This window comes from Pollachius pollachius (assembly GCF_949987615.1).
Source record: "Pollachius pollachius genome assembly, chromosome: 15".
Classification (NCBI taxonomy): domain Eukaryota; kingdom Metazoa; phylum Chordata; class Actinopteri; order Gadiformes; family Gadidae; genus Pollachius; species Pollachius pollachius.
This window is the reverse complement of record NC_136948.1, coordinates 9,499,733-9,516,847: the sequence shown is the minus strand read 5'-3', so window position 1 is coordinate 9,516,847 and position 17,115 is coordinate 9,499,733. Positions and strand designations below refer to the sequence as shown.

Genomic DNA, 17,115 nt, shown 5'->3' with positions numbered 1-17,115 from the left:
GACAATGATTTTCCCCATGTTTCTTTTGCTCATGAAATCATCTGTAGTACTCCACTACAGATTATTTAAAACAACGTATCAAAGAAAATCATGTTATTAGTTAGTCAGATCCCAATTCACCAGATGTGGGACAAAGGCTACGTTTGTGTGGGACACTTTGGTACAATGTGGGATACCAATGCATCGAGGTAGTCTAAAATAACTTAAAAGCACATTGCACATAACAGCCTTCAAATAAAACGTAACAAATATATCTTATTTAAATGGAACTTTCCCAAGTTCTCTCACGTGAGAAAACATAGTAAGCATGGAGCTTTTTTTCATACTTTTTTTTATTATTATGAGTCTCGCATTGTCTGTGTCGCTTCACGTCGTATTCACCTCCGTGTTAAATGAAGAAATCACTGAAGCAAACTTCACACAAAACTTTATCAGACTTGCCTTGCACTGGTTTCACCCGGAAAGATAGTTTCCCAGTCTTTATGGTAGCTGCATTTCCTCTTCTTAGCCGTACGTGTCGTGCTTTTCTCCGCCTCGTGCTGCATGCCGTTCTGACCTGAGTTGCATTGTTTCTTGTTGGTTGGCGTGCCCCTAACCTGCGTCCGCGTCCCAGTTTGATTGACATAATCAAACAGCCCGTCCCGTCCCCTGATGACAGCCCTCACTGATGTCTCCGCACAGAGCTATTTGACTGCCAGATTATAAAAAACGCATGTCAAAAAAAAAAAAAAAAATCGAGTGTAACTGTCAATAACAATGCGGGACAACGTCTCAATTTGCGGGACGTTTAAAAAGTAATGGAAATGCGTGACCGTCACCGTCACAAATCCGTTACCTAGCGCTTGTCCCCTATTTAAGCAGTTATGGCCGGCTGGTTGTCAGTGGTTATCTGGGGGCTCGTCCCACACAGGATGACAAGATTTCCAATCTGCAGGACGTAAGATTACATATTGATATTGATTCAGTATTTTTTTCAATGACTTCTTTATATAATTCATGCCTCAAGTGAAGGCACACGCGCGTGCGCGTACTGGGAAGAGAGGTTACTCACTCCTTAGGGTGACCTTGATATCTGACAGACAGCAATCATGTTTTACTTCTTGTGTCAATGCAATTGACACTTGTTGCAATGCATATCTGTGCATTACATACATGCAGAGAGTTCCAGAAGACACATGGGAGAGACAGAGATTTCACAGCCAGGGCTGAAGTTTAATCCTTTCTGCAAATATTTTACATATGTATAATAAATGTGAAAATAAAGTGTGTGTCATGTTTTCTTAATGATTCACAGGATCGTCAAGTGGATTCTTGATGTCTGGCCAGCCGACTCTGTGCAGCCTATGTAACAGAGGCATCTCTCTGTCTCTATCCGTTGCTACTCTCAGCTGCTGCATAACAGTGCCCTCTAGCGGTTCACGCGTGACTGTATATATTTCCTTCTGATCGCTGAGGTAAATGGGATCCACCTCAAGCATGTGAGAGGGAGGCTAGCGCCCACCCGTGTGAGATAATGATGCATGATGAATAAAATGTGAGATGAAATGCCCAGGAAACACCATTCGCTTTGCTGGAAACGAAGGTCACCAGTGATGATCGTGCCAATATGAAATATAACTGTAAATTCTATCTGTATATATTATATACAAAATATATTAAGTAGACCTATACCAAATATATTAAATATCTCTGAAATGAATATGTCGCCCCAGGCCAAAACAAGGTACAACTAAATGGAAAAAACTTATAACACTAAAAACGTTAAAATCTCCCATCTTGCCAACAGAGCTTTAAACAATAATCTTCTCCAAATTGTGCCCCGTGTGAGATTGTATAAATGGAGGCAGTGGCGAAGCTAGACCTGTTTTGGGTGGGCTCAAGCCCACCCAAAACTTGCCTTAGCCTACCCTATCGTTTCGTCCTCAAATCTAATATTCTTCCCTTTTTTTACACAAGCAATGGGAGGATGGGTGCTGTACACTAATGAATAGGCTCAAATGGGCTTGTGAAATCGAGCGCAACCTTCCTGCAGGAATCTCTTACCTCTAATTGGTGGGTGGGCGTCTCCTGTTTGACAAATTCAAAAATGCAGCACGCGCGCACCTAACATAGTTTCTGCTGTTTCGTCTGTCAAAGAGGCTAGCTAGTCTTTTTTTCAGAAAATCCACGATTTTCAGCTGTGTTATAACATGACCATGTAATAATTCATTTTAAAACCTTGACATAATCTGTTAGATGTCTATTTAATGACAGCTGACCACAAGGTAATTCTATCTATGCCTCTTCTTGAGTTGCTTCATGTTTTAGTCGGCAGAGGCTTGTAATGGTGCATAGCATGATAAGGCGCAAGGAGCAGAAAAAGTTGACATGAGTGCTAATTTTCAGTTTAAAAAAACGCTGACATTATTTTATCAGCTGAGGGCGCTTTCATTGCCATAACAACGTGAGCTAATCAACAAGTAGGCCTGTGATGCAAAAAGGTCCTTTTTGCATCACAAGTTCTATAACAATGTATGGGTCCCTGAAAGTGAGGCGACGCAGTTTAGTGCTCCCAAAAAAGTGGTCTGTTTCTCATAGAATTATGCTAGTAGGCCTACATGTTGTACTTGTGGACATTTTTGCATCACAAGTTTTATAAAAATGTATGTTGATACAATTTATAAAAATGTATGGGTCCCTGAAAGTGAGGTGACATAGTTTAGTGCTCCCGAAATAGTGGTCTGTTTCTCATAGTATTAATCTAGTACATGTTGTACTTTCTTGCATCACAAGTCTTGTAAAAATGTTTGTTGATAATATAATAATAACAATATTCTGATATCAATGAAACAATATTTGCTTTGAAGTTCGCATTTTACTTTGTCTTCACAATTTTAGTATCCAATTTCCATATTTATCATGTATAATTTACTTTGAAAACCAATGTGTTTCAGTAACTGTGTAAATACAAAAAAAGGGGGAAATATTGTAATCTGAGTAAAAATTACCCAAAGGAAATTTATTATACCTCAAATTTCTTATTACAGTTCACATCCATTTGATTACTCCTTCATCCAAACAGTCTTCTTTCCTTTCATCACTTTAGTGGTTCAGAACTGCATTATTTAGCTGATCCTATTGTCTATAACTCAGATAAAAAGTTTAAGTTATAAACAATTTAGTTCTTCTTAAAGAGCTAGAGACTAGCCAAAATGTGTTTAATCCTTTCCTCCTTACTCATTGGTATTATGAGTTTAACTGGGGTTAAACTGTTACAAAAGGTCTGTGCTTTTCTGACAATAAATCAGCAGACTGTTCAAAAATACAATATGTTGGATTGATAGATAAATACATAGATTTACCCCCCACCAAAATAAATGTAGGATCTCCACCAGGTCACCCTAAAATGCAGCAGAATGCAGGAAATCACAACTATGATGTTTAATCCTTTCCTCCTTACTCATTGGTATTGTGAGTTTAACTGGGGTTAAACTGTTACAAAAGGTCTGTGCTTTTCTGACAATAAACCCCCCCCCCCCACTTCCTGGGGCTGAGCCCACCGAAAAGTCAGAACCTAGACTAGCCCCTGAATGGAGGACACTTGTTTAAAGAGGCTCAAATGTTTCAGAGGGAGTATCCCCAGACTAGTAGTGATTCACTCCATGTGCCCCGCCTAGAACTCTCATCGACCCCCAAAGCAGGGCCGGCTAGTTCAGACAAGACGTCACTCAAACTGCACCGGGCCTATAGGCTTGACGCAAAATAAAATAGTTTAAACACCATTGGCCCGTTGGTCCACACGGTTTAGCCCTAGCACAGATGGGTGCACACATCCTCTTGGGTGGCCCTGTGAGGTACAACCTTGGACAGCATGATTGCTTTCAACATACCTCTACCTGGTTTCTAGACTATGCCTACATACCATGCAGACTGTATCGGCAACCTTGGGCAAGACAACCCATATCTTCTGCTTAGGTTACCTGTATCATATTCAATGTAAGTCGCTTTGGATAATAATGTCTGATAAATGTAAACAAAGTACTCAGCCTGGGATACACAATGACTCCAATGCAAACGCAAGCACACTTACAAATACACCCACACAGAACGAGAAACAGACACCCACACACAATCATAGTAACGGTGCTGTGTATGTGTGCCTAAACTATAGTCGATTTATTAAGCCAGTAATCTCCATTATGCAACAAATGCTGACATTTGGGAATTCAGGGGATTTTCCACTATCTATCAAGATAATTGTTGGAGGAGTTATACAGTGTGTGTGTCTGTGCCTTTTTTTTTTTTGTATGTGCGTTTTCAGTGTGAATGGGTCAGTGTGCAAGTGTGTGTCAGGGGGTTGTGTTTTTTTTTTTGTGTGTGTGTGTGTGTGTGTGTGTGTTTGGAGGGGAACTGGCTTTGCATTTTCATGTAAAATAGCTTAACTGGTTTACTTAATAACCAAGAATGATGATGTGCTCACTGTGATTAAACTGGTATTATGGGTATCTAATAAATCAGGGCTCATAGGATTATGACACCTGATTTCTGGGTTTAATAGCCTCAGACTGCACTCAAGTTTTTTTGTATTTTGCAACGGAGATATTTCACAACAACCAGAGTTTTGAGCCACAGCAAAAGCTTGCTAGGAAACATATGCGTCTTGGGTTCCAGTGAACTTATGAGTTCAGAGCTCAGATATTATTGGACCACTGCATCTCTCCCTGGGTTCTCAAGAAGCAGAAGGCGGGGAAATTAATGAGAAGAAGGGGGCGAGGAGGACACGACTTCTACATTGGAATTTGACTGTTTTTTTCAGTCTATTTCTCTTTCTCACACACTTTTTTTTTTAAATACCTGGGTTGTGTCGGTGAGCTCTGGGACTGGAGAGACCGGCGTGGCTCTCAGGGTGTCATCTTCCTTGCCGCGGGGAGTGTACGTGTGTGTCCCGCCTCCTCCATGACAAGCCTGGGAAACCGGACAACAGGAGCACCTAAAAGCAACTCCACTTCCTGCGCCGCGACACTTCAATTGAGCCGGGGACATGAGACAGCTACAATGGTCTAAGATCCCCCAGCACGCTTCAGGGCACGACAGTGCTCCCATCCCCTAACCTATGCCTCCTGCATGTCGATGTATTTATAGTATTCTGCTTAATAATATGTTGTGCAAGCATTTGATCTCAGTTTGTGCAGCAGCTGCATGTGCACAAGGTGATGCAACAACATTTGTATACAAGTAATATATATATATATAGAGAGAGAGAGAGAGAGAGAGAGAGAGAGAGAGAGAGAGAGAGAGAGAGAGAGAGAGAGAGAGAGAGAGAGAGAGAGAGAGAGAGAGAGAGAGAGAGAAGTGAGAGAAAGAGAAAGAGAGAGAGAGACTTGTATGAACATGTTGGAGGGTAATGATGGTATTGGTATTTTTGGCTGTGGACCAGCATCATCAATATCCCGGAGGGAGAATTCCTTTAGTGCCTCTCGCATTTCCTTATTCCAACAATGAACGGGAAGCCAGAGGTTAGCGCATGAAAACACGGCAACAACAAAAATCAGCTAAGGTTAAGCGTGCATATTTGATGACTCCGCCGAGATAAAGGCCTTCAGTGTAACAAAGAGCTTTTTGGCATCGCCTTGCAACTTTCTTTTAAGATCTTATTCCTACAGTGCTAGCAGGAAAGAACAAAAAAAATGCAAGAGCCTTGACACCTCGATATTTACCGTTGAAGGTAGACCTAGAGAACCACCCCTTTTTCGTGACTTTTGTGACCCCGAAAGCCATGAACCATCGACAGTACGCCTCCACGACCGCACGTTACTACAACTTTGCTCAAACTTTAAGGGATAGAAAATCGCGATCGGACAACACAAGTCACAGCGCGGAGTCGTTCTTTCCGCTCCGCTTCGTTACCTCTGTAACGCGTCTGCCCCACCTACCTCCCACACTCTCTCAGCCCATTGGGAAAGACGAAGAAGTGTCGCAGAACTTGAGCTGACTTGATCCTGCGTGACCAGATCCTACTCTTGGAGTAGTTCACCGTATTTTTCAATTTTTATTTTATTTATTTATTTTTAACGATCTACGAATGCTGACATGGCCATTTCGATTTCTTTCCATTGTCTGGGCTTCATCGTGCTGGCAGCCGTGTTCATACAGACCATCACGGTTGTTGTTAGTTTGATGTATTTAAACAACGTGCTGAACACGGTAAGTAGGCTAATGGTTATGCTACTAAAGTATGCCACTAAGAGGTTAACTATGTACTATATACTAGCCTATATCAAATCGGGGATGGGTAACATGAAAAACAAGTTCTAAACTAGAAATGACAAACGTTACCATTATGAGTGGGGATTCCCGATTTTAAATCATTACATATCTATTAGAAATGTATGCCCGATTGTTCGTGAATTGGGGCGAGACAAGTAGACAATGTGCGATTAGAGAAGGTTTTCAAATTAGGCATCTGTAAACAATAGTAGGAAATAAGGCACTTGTAGCCGCCTTATAATTGAAAACAATGTAAAAAAGAATTGTGTGCCAGACATTGTCAACGAAGAAAGAATCTTTAAAATGGTGAAAATGAATGAGTATACGATTATTATTTTTGACAACTTAATCCTGGTCAGAGATCGTTACCAACAGACCATTGATGGTGATCGTTATCGGCATTCATATGGGCAGATGAGACGGAGCTTCTCCCACAGTAGCATGTCATGTTTGATGGACGCCAATCTGAGACCCTCTCCCGGGCTTGAGGATCCAGAGGACGAAGCGAAAAAGAGAGACCCCTGCTGGCAACTCACGCAACAGCTCCACTACCGAATAGAAAAGGTGAAAGAAAAGAGTAAAACGACTGCCTTCCCGTGGTCACGCTGTTTAAAGTTTCACGTCTGTGTTTAACACTCTCTAAACATCGTTGTTTTTTCTCAGACTATGGCTGAGAGACTCCATAAGGACATGTTCATGCTGAAGAAAAGTAAGAACAATGTTGTCATTGATTATGCCCAGAAGGCATCTCAGTTATTCCCCCAAAATCAGATGAGTCAATCTTAAAATACCATTCAGTAAATCACTCTCTCTGTCTCTGTCTCTGTCTCTGTCTCTGTCTCTGTCTCTGTCTCTGTCTCTGTCTCTGTCTCTGTCTCTGTCTCCGTCTCCGTCTCCGTCTCCGTCTCCGTCTCCGTCTCCGTCTCCGTCTCCGTCTCCGTCTCTCTCTCTCTCTCTCTCTTCCAGATAGGCTAACCGGGGGGCTTCCCGCCCTGTCCCCGACAGGGGTCCGTCGCGTTGAACCTCTTCCTAAAGTAGCGGCCCATGTGACTGGCGTCCCCTGTTCAAGCCAACCAGAGGGTGAGGGTCACGTCTCCTCCATCCTTAGAGTAGCTTCACAAGCTAATACCCAAAGGGGCCATATCCCACCGGAAGCTCCACAAACATCTTTCCCTTTTCCAGAGCGCATAGAGCCTTTAAATGTGATTTAGGTACGCTTTGAGAGTTGTAAAGAGAGAGTAGAAGCTAAACAACAAAAAATTCCCCCTCCCTCTCTGCTCCTTTCCTCCCTAATAAATAGGCTCATAAATAGGCCAACTCAAAACAGAAATTCTCCCAGCACATTTCACCAATAGTTTCTAATGTCACTCAAATAATAGCTCTTAAATCATAACTACCCTTTAACACAATAATCAAGGATTGAAGCATTCTGAAAGCTTTTTTTAACCAAAGCATGATTCCAGAGTGTCGGAAGGCATGGTTATTTCACATTCAACGTCAAAGGTCCATTGTAACATCCATTGTAACATTTAACATGTACAAAAAAACAAAAACACAGCAATAGTCATAGTTTTGACCTAAAAGAACAGCAACAGATGGTAATACTCAGTTACACTGACTAATGTGCATGCATAACTTTGGTGGTTCTTCATTCGGTGTGAGCAAGGGGTGAGCAAACGGACGTCTTAATGGGAGCTATGGCCGTACTACTGGGAGCCGTCTTTTAACAGGAGAACACATTTCAGGCCTCTGTTCTCTTCTACACCATCAATCTGTGAACCTTGGCCTCCGTTGCGTCTCGTTCAAGAGCCTTTTGTCTTGTTGCAAGTCGCACAGGGACACATGTGTTCATGTCATTTTGTGATTGCAGCAGCAGTGAGCAGTGAATGCTAGCTCAATTGATATATCTTTGTTCATTTTCGTTTAACTGGGATGCTTTGGTCTGAACCTTTTAAAACAGCTTGACTTGACGAGTGTGTATATGTGTTTAGGATTAGGCATCTACTTTTGCAAAGTTTTCTTACTAATATTATTTTTCCGTTTGTATGCATGTGCTTGTCTGTGTATGTGTGTGTGTGCGTGTGTGCGTGCCTGTGTGAGTAGTTTCCCGGGGCAGCAGGGGGTATCTGGGGGAGCGCGTGGGGCCGTGGGAGGGTCACCGCGGCCTTGCCTTCCTCCAGAACATGGAGCTAGGGGGCTGGGACCTGCTGGTTCCCCGGGCCGGCCTGTACTTCATCTACTCCCAGACCTATTTCAGACTGCCCTCAGTGGGGGAGGCAGCAGGGGAGGCCCGGCAGCATGAAGACGCACAGCTGGTCCAGTACATTTACAAGAAGGTGAGGCGTAATCCGCGGGGCTGGCAGGGCCGGGGGTCAGAGGAAGTACCACGAGTCAGGAAACGACAAGGATGTCATCTAAAAACATTGTTTCTGTGGAAACGTTCTAGTTTTTTATAGCATGGTAAGACATACAGCTTTAACCGTGGGAGGTTTCATGCAGGGCCGTAGTAACACTTCACTGGGCACCAACATTCAAGTGCCCCCCCCCCACACACACACACTCCCAAGAACAATAATCGCATTGTGAAAATGATCAAGGGTATTTTAATGATCAATTATGATGAAATGAACAAACAACTTAGCCTTTGTTATATAACTCAAACAAAAGGCATACTGTAGGCCTAACTATTCAATGCTTCAACAGTCACAAGTGCTTTTAAATAAAGATGATTCATAATTCACTGATGCACAAAGGCCTAACAGGAAGAGTATTTCGTTTGGCGCTCCTACTTAACTGTCCTCCCATTTTTGCATTGATTTCTTTAGTGCTGCATGATTGTTGACGAAGTCACGGGTCAACGTTCAAAAGCGGCTTGTAATGGCTATTTACATCACAGCTGAGGGCATAATACCACCCCATAAAAAAAACTAACCTTTTGTCCACTGATAATTCCTTGCAGACGCTGTCAGTTTGATTGTATTTATTAAGATCTTCAGCTGCCCATAACCACAGAAGTGTCTTTCAGGCGACCCTAGTCTAAATATTTGTCGTACGCTGTTGTGTGGCCCCTTGTAGATGAGCTCCTACACCGTCCCCATCCTGCTGATGAAGTCCTCCCGCAGCGTGTGTTGGGCCCGGGGCCCGGAGCCGGGGCTCTTCTCCCTGCACCAGGCCGGCACCGCCCAGCTGCAGCCTGCCGACCGTCTCTTCATCACTGTCAGCAACGTCAGCACTGTAGTGATGGATGGCAGGGCCAGCTACTTTGGGGCCTTCCTTGTGGGTTAATCGCTTCGCTCCATCGACGTCATTGGTTGATCACAAGAGGAACAATCAGGGCAGAGTCTTGGGTCTGTTTGGAAATGGACTAATTCCCAAAGAGCAGGGTGTGGGATTTCACGTTAGTCTGTATGGTATGAACTACCATGGGTGCTGGATCCATGCTGGAACTGTGGAACTGGGAAAATAGACTTAAAGACTATGGTGATGTTGGAAATGTGGCACATCTCCAAATGTGGAATATCACCACGGATCAGCACTTTAGCACACGTTCAGTTTGTGTCCATTTGATGTGAATCATCTTTATGGTAATACACTGTATTCTTCATCGTTTTTTATACATTTTGTTAATTGACAAGAAATTATAGCGATGCAGAAAACCAGTTAGCCATTAGATGTGGTGGAAACTTGATCTGCTTCAGGAATGAAACATGATTCACAGCCATTATTCTGAAAGGCAGTGTTGTCAATACGTTGTTTAATTACCATAATGTCTTTACACCGTTCACTGGCTTTAAGCAGACACGTTTTGTTCCATGTTAAATTATAAGGATATGGAAACATGGCAGTGCTTGCCAGTTGTTGGAAAATGTTTCTTAATGCAATGATGTGTAACACGAATACAAGCTGTTCAGTGGATAGTTATCTAATTGGTGTTCCATACTGAACATGACTCAACAGAGTTATGCTATGAAATATGAAGAAACTAGTGAACATAACTATGGCAGGACAGTGCAAGTTGGTTTCAATCCCAGCTGAAAGGTTCTGGGTTTGATTCCAAATGTCCAATCTAGCAGTAGGCATCTTTGACTAAAGTTTAAAAGCTCTTTAATGACATGCATCTTAATTCAAACGGAAAATATAGCCAATAGATGTTCCCTATTTGGCAGTCGGGATAAGTGCAACTATTTCGGAGCTGGTGTTCCTGATCAGGTTACAAATCACAATCTGTTGGTAGAAGAAGTGATTCTAGTTCACCCTCCTCACCTGGCAGCTTATTGTGGCCACATACACACACACAATAATGAAAAAGTAAAAAACTACTATTTTAATTCATGATGTTTTGTTTTCATAATGTGGCAGTGAACATCTCGCTCAGTCTCCCCTGCAACAGCAGTTATTCCATTTAAAAACAAACGTGTGTTACAGTTCAAGTAATGCCCAAAAGTTACACATTGACACAATCGCACATTGCACACACACGTGTAGGCTCTCTCTCACACACACACACACACACACACACACACACACACACACACATCAGAATTATAAATCTAGCCACTACTTCCTGGCTTTAAGAAGTCAGGTTTTTTGTTTTTTTTTGACCTCTCTTAAAATCTCTTTTTGGTCCCCATGACAAACACACGAGTAGATAACAGGCACAACAGAAAATTAAACGGACAGATATGGACCCTCCCAGTTACATGGGGGTATCCAAGGTGCTTTGAACAAAAACAACACATAGGCGTCCACACAAACACCCTGGACTGGTATCAAAAATATATATAGATATTTTTTTTACCACGGCCTTCACCATGGCGAAACACTTTTACTGGGGACAAACATGAGCAGGCCAAGGATGTTTTCTCTGAATAATAGTGTTAATTGTATGGCTTTGTTTCGTCTATACGCATATATACACCAACACACACCGTTTAACAATCCCCTTAGAAAACGAGTTGTAATATTACAGATATCACATTGACTGTAAATATATAGTGTAATATTGAGCTATAAATAAATTACAATGCTTGTACTGGTTCCTCAGAAGCTCTGTAAACAGACATGGATGTGTTTTTTTGTGTGAGGGGCTGGAAGGCTCCATTAGTGTGGGTTCAGCCCATTGGTGCCGATATTGCTATGGTAACCGAGAAAGGTTGTAATTGGCCAATCTGTCAGACTTAAGTGCTCTGTCCTGGTGCCCACTCCCATTGACGTTACAGTAAAACTCAGCAGGTAGTCAAACTCACACACACACACACACACACACACACACACGCACCCCGGAGCAAGACAAACACTTATCTTCTAGCCTGCAGTGTCTACATCAAGTCCATTAAAGCCAATTCATTGGCAACAGTACTAGGATTCATTGAGAGAGTAGAGTGTCTGAGATACAGGCAGCTATAAAAACACACAGAAGGCATATGTACTGGACAGATAGAGATGTTTTACAGGTGAGCCGAATTTTAACTAACCACAAGAAAATACATTTTTAGTAGGGCTGTCCCTGATTCTAACGACCACCTGAAACCAACAGTGATTAATACTTTAGTTCATGGAGATTGTATGAAAGGTGAATGAGAGATGATTAGGCTGTTGTTTGTCGATATGCACCAACTATTTGGCATGTGTCCAGGTGCACGCACAAGCACACACAGACTTGTTATTGATGTCTGCGGTCTTTAAAATGAAACGCCACTCTCAAATGCAGAACAGACTAGGAACCACTTGTGTGTGAGCATGTGTGTTTGAAGGCCCCCAAAGGACAAGACACACTCACTTTTCAGGCACACTACAAAAAGACTAGCTTTGGCACGCCCATGTATGCACGCACACACACACACACACACTTAGATCAATAGCTGCCTCAGTCGGTATGCCTCGCAGAAGAGAGCGTCAGGCAGAGAGAGAGAGTGACAGACAGAGAACGCGAGAGACAAAGACAAAGAAAGAAGCTCGTGGCCCTCCATCAGACCAAACAGTCGTCACATTCAGTCATCGCTGAGCAGTTAAAAAAAAAAAAAAAAAAATCAACTGCCACAAAACAAAAACAAAAACCTTCAGCCAATCAGCAGCTCAAGGCCGTCTTTGTACGCGGGGTCCTTCGGAGGGCTGGGGGCAAGGTAGGCCGTGGCCATGGGGGAGCCCGTTGCCGTGGCGACGTTAAGGAGGTGGGTGTGGCCCCCGTGGATGGCGGTGGCGGTGCCCGGGTTGCGGAGGGCGGCGGCGGTGATGCTGGTGAGGTTGATGCCCAGCGTGAGGCGCGTCTGTTCCAGCGCCTTCTCCGGCACGGCGAAGGCCTCGAGCTTCTTCTCGCCGTTGGCCATGTACGAGTTCTGGCAGCCGCGGCAGATACAGTCCAGACACGCCTGCAACACCACGCAGTTAGGAGATATATTTAGATATCGGGGTTTCCCCCGCCTGGCTACAGACCAGGAGCAATGCTTCCGCCTTATGACCGCTTCTACAAAACAAATGATCTTCACAATACCACGACAGTGTACGCGTCCCTTCAGGTCAACATCTGCATTCAATTTGACAGTAGGCAAATTTGTATCCTACATCTATGACATCAAACAGTGGCCGGTCTCCGTTGGAGACGGAGCCTCGTTCTCTCTGAATACGCACGTCATGCACATCCGATCATGACAGAACCACACATCCATTAAGAGATGGCAGAGGCGTTTAGAAAAAAGTGTCAAAAGAGCCAAATACATGTGAATGATGCGTTTAACGTACAGAACAAATGTGCTACAATTAAATGATCTATATCTAGCCAATTTGCTTTCCATCCAAACCGTAGCTCCCCTGGACACAGTTTTTCCTGCTTTTTACTGTTTTAGAGCTGGCAGGATACACTTCATAGCAGAGATTTGAATGTTGTATCTGTTTAGTTGCGTTTTGTTAGGATATCGTTTAGGGCAGAGTATTTTGTCATTTACCCTTTGTGATTTGTTTAATACACCACCAACAGCAGCACTATGCTGCTATAAATGCCACTTCAGTCTTGAGGTCGGGACACTGGGGTTGCACAGCCGCCATCGTAAAAACTTGTTGAATGTGTGGGAACTCTCTCTAACCGCTAATTATTGGGGAACAAACCTATTTCATTCTCAACAACAATGCAATGCTGTAGAAGTGCTTCATTTTGGTCTGTTTAATTATAGGCTTTAACCTTCTTCAAAACTTGGCCAAAATAAATATTGACTTAAATGTCGTCTTCTACAGTTTAATAGAAATGTAGCGTCTGTATTTTTGGATGGTATTGAATAATCGATTTCATACGACCCTGGTGTATGCTGTAATACAAATCCTTAAGCGCTCCGCTATAAAGCCATCTACAGTGGGGAGCGGAAGACCGAATCAGCGTTCCAAGTCACATTGGTTCGAGCAATGTTAACTGCTTGCTTCAGGGTTTCAGTTGTCAATTAAGACGCTAGACTTTGACCACGGATTATCCTACGAGTTCCCAATTAATGACCACTTTATTACTGAGCACGCCGTGAATACAAAGTGAACCGGCGCAGCCTAAATGAGGCACTATCTTTCAGATAGATGGCTAATAAGACAATAAGATAAGATCAAAGTAAAATCATCAAAGAGCAGCTTCTGAAAAGTTAACCACAAGCCAACTGCAGGTCTCACCTTCCGGTTGGAGTAGCATGGGCACCGCTGTCCCCGGCATGTCAGCACAGAGGGGTTCTGGGTGGCCCTGCCACACTTGCAGCCCTTCTTCTCCACAGGCTTTTTGTAGGGGGGCTTGACGGCAGGGACCAGACAGCCTGAGGGCAGCCGCTGGTCCTTGCCACGCTGGTCCTTGGGTCGCTGGTCCTTGGGCTTGGGGCCTCCGCTGCTGCGAGGCTTGCTGCAAGGCTTCTTGGGCACGGGGTCTACGGTTGTTTTACGGGCGCCCTTGGTGTAGTTGGGCGAGGGGCGGTTGGGTTTGGGGGCGGAGCCGTTGGGAAGGGAGGAGTACGTGTGAGAGGGTGCCATGGACGGCTGTGGGTGTGGGTGGGGTGGGGGCTGGGTCTGGGGGACGGAGGGGCTGTCGTGCTGCACGGTGGCGCCCTGCAGGATGGAGGCGATGGGGAGAGGCTTCACCCGCTCCCGGTCGCTCTCCGACCGAGACCTCTTCCTGTTGGGTCGGAACGGAGGAGGGGGGGGGGGCCGGGTCTGAGGGGGCTATGGGTGCGTGCGTGCGAGCGGCGCTACCGTAGCCGACCAACGTGCGAGTCCTGTCCGGCTGGATCTGTGTGTAGTTGTGCCCCGTGTCCAAGCGTATGTACATTTGTGTCGTGTGCCCTCGGTCCGAGGGGATGTGCACGTGTGTGTGAGTGTGGGTGCTTTCCGGCGGCGACTCGGGCGAGTCCGCGATGGGCTGGATGGGGTCCAGCGTCTGCAGGACCTCCTCCACGCTGAGGAGCAGCACCTCCCCTTCCTCCAGCTCCCTGCTAGACTCCTCGTCTAGGAGGGAGCAGACCGAGGTCTGTGGCGGGGCGTATGACCCAGGGGCGTGCCCCGGCTCCGGTGCGCCACAGCTGGCCGAGGACGCAGCGGAGAGGCTCCCCGGGGACGGCTGCTGCTCCTCCTCCAGCTCACACACCTCCAGCTCCGGGGAGGAGGGACCCAGCTCCTCCACGCAAGTCCCGTTGCAGTCCTGCTGCGCACCGGGCCACGGGGGCTCTGAGGAGGAGAGCTGCGGCGGGGCCGACGGCTCTGCGGGTACGGGCGGGGCTTCAGTGGGGGTAAGGGACTCGATAGCACAGGGAGCTTCGTCCGCTGGTGCGGGCTCCTCCGTGTCTGGCTCTGTATCCAGAGAGTCCTCGTCCGTCATGAACAAGACCTCCTCCAACAGGGCCAAGAGCTCTGGAGAGCCGCCCACCTGGCTGCTGATTGGCTGCAGCAGCGGGGATTGGGTGACGTACAAGCACAGCTTCCTATAGCACTGAACCAGCAGAGACAGCTGTTTGTTCTCCTGGAAGCAGGAGTAGTCCCGGCACCAGCTGCACAGTGGCTTCATCTGCATCTTTTGGCCTTTGCACCCCGAGCACACATAGTGCTGGCATTCTGAGTGTGTGGGGGCAATTGGGTCTTGAAGCAGTTTGCCTTGCAACAAAAAAAAAAACACAACAAGACCAGATGTTATTACCATATGGCCAATAACATGATAAAATGCAATATAATGTGCACGCTATAGGGTTCTCTGTATCCAAGATGGTTGGTTGAGTTCATCAACATCCAATAGTAAAGAACAAGGGGCCGTCTGTTTCGTCACGACGCGCCTTGCTTAGCGATGAAGAGGGCAGCTGCTTCTGGGGGCTCAACCTCGGTTACCAAGGAGACCATAGTTAGCTTATCAAGCTGTGTCAACGGCTTCGCCCACGCGCCAGGGAATAAATGTTACTCACACTTCACAACGGGGGTAATTTGACAAGTAAATGAAAGCAGTGCATTTTCATGTTTTCAATCACGATTCATGTTTATTATTTTGTTTTTACATGATGAACACAATAAGATATTCAATTGATTCTTACCGCAGACCAAACACGCGAGGGACTGTCGGAAGAAGAGCAGTAGCTTGTACATCTCTGTGAAGGTCTGGGGTCTCCGCGGGTCACATTGGAACACGGCCCGACTGGCGGACAGGTACAGAGCGGTTGCATTGACAGGGTTCATCTCTGTGCACCGCAGCCTCTGGGAAACAGAGCCCGGGGGGGAATAAACCCAGCCACGCACTGAGACGGGTCCCAGGGTGGATGGGATGATCTGCCGTGGTTTGGTCCGTTCTCACCGAAACAATACCCAAGTCATCCGGTCGCGTGTAGGAAGGCAGACAGCTGCAGTCCGAAAAACAGCATAATGAAATGTGACGCGCGAAGTGTTAGAGCGTAAAGATAGGCAGTTGCACAATAGCATAACATGCATAACATAACAACACTATGAGTTTACCTGATCACGATTAAATGAGTTATGTCGGGACGAAGCACTCCTCGCGTTACTCCTATGGTTTGTCTCTCACATCAATAATTCCATTTCCACACAATGAATTAGAAAATCCCACCAGCTAAGGTCCAAAGAGTTAGCTGGTGCCACGAGCACCGAAATATCTACTAGTACATCATAAACAAAATTTAGGGGGATTGTGCATAGTGTGGAAAATCTTAGGAAAACATTAAAACTCCGTCCTCCTATAGCTCAAAGATTAACGACGAATGAAGCCAGTAGTAAGAATTCACGCGCGCAGCCGATGTAAACAAAGCTAGCTATCAAGTTAGCACAGTGAGCTAACTTAAATATTGATTCGGAGGATTTGAGTCCCGTCAGTCTTCTCTAAACACATGCTTCGAAGTGAAATGTAGCGTGTAAAAAAAACGATATAATGTGGAACGTTTTGCTATAACAAGCCCTTAATGTTGACCAAAACATTGGCAGCTAGCCGTTTACAATGCATCAATCATTTGGTTTTTCACTTTTCCTCCTTAGCTCCTCGTCTCGAGATACGTGTTCACGCGAGATCATCCTTTCCAGTTACCTTGGTTACAGAGATGGGAAAACCTTTCCTTTAAGTGTATAATTTCCCTTTTTGATATATACTTTGAATACAAAAATATAAACATATTTAAGGCATCATTAATTTAAATGTAATTTTGTCTGATTGTTTAAGTTAATTCGTTTGTCAGTGCATCCGTATACCTTAATGCTGCGTTCAAGACAACTCGGAAAATACGAGTCCAGATTTGCAACATTAAAATAAGATTTGATCAGTTGTCCAAACTCGGATTTGGCTGACCCAATTAGACCTAAGTTGAAATATCCGAGTTCTGAGTTGTCTTGAATGCTTTAATTCTTTCAAACAAACAAATTATGCAG

The 17,115-nt window shown here is 44.9% G+C and overlaps 2 protein-coding genes across 2 annotated transcripts; one reads left to right on the top strand and one right to left on the bottom strand.

Moving 5' to 3' along the window:
• The first annotated feature begins 5,506 nt into the window (after positions 1 to 5,506).
• Positions 5,507 to 9,539, top strand: LOC307087086 (tumor necrosis factor ligand superfamily member 10-like). Its single transcript, XM_079752530.1, has 6 exons — positions 5,507 to 6,183; positions 6,661 to 6,810; positions 6,910 to 6,955; positions 7,213 to 7,326; positions 8,350 to 8,582; positions 9,322 to 9,539. Exons 1-6 carry the CDS (start codon positions 6,070 to 6,072, stop codon positions 9,529 to 9,531), a joined length of 867 nt encoding a protein of 288 aa, XP_079608656.1. The 5' UTR covers positions 5,507 to 6,069; the 3' UTR covers positions 9,532 to 9,539.
• Positions 9,540 to 12,299: 2,760 nt separating this feature from the next.
• Positions 12,300 to 16,728, bottom strand: msl2a (MSL complex subunit 2a). The gene is given in 5 exon segments (XM_079752529.1): positions 12,300 to 12,614; positions 13,891 to 14,407; positions 14,409 to 15,351; positions 15,780 to 16,082; positions 16,195 to 16,728. Coding segments are annotated over 4 exon segments (1,911 nt in total). The 5' UTR covers positions 15,922 to 16,082; positions 16,195 to 16,728; the 3' UTR covers positions 12,300 to 12,305.
• Between the last annotated feature and the right edge of the window lie 387 nt (positions 16,729 to 17,115).

What these genes read in the sequence shown, in the direction of transcription:
- LOC307087086 (XM_079752530.1), top strand. Translation starts at nt 6,070, where the DNA reads ATGGCCATTTCGATTTCTTTCCATTGTCTGGGCTTCATCGTGCTGGCA. An exon ending in CTGTTCAAGCCAACCAGAGG is followed by an intron (nt 7,327 to 8,349) that starts GTGAGGGTCACG and finishes CTGTGTGAGTAG; the next exon opens with TTTCCCGGGGCAGCAGGGGG. An exon ending in TCCAGTACATTTACAAGAAG is followed by an intron (nt 8,583 to 9,321) that starts GTGAGGCGTAAT and finishes GGCCCCTTGTAG; the next exon opens with ATGAGCTCCTACACCGTCCC.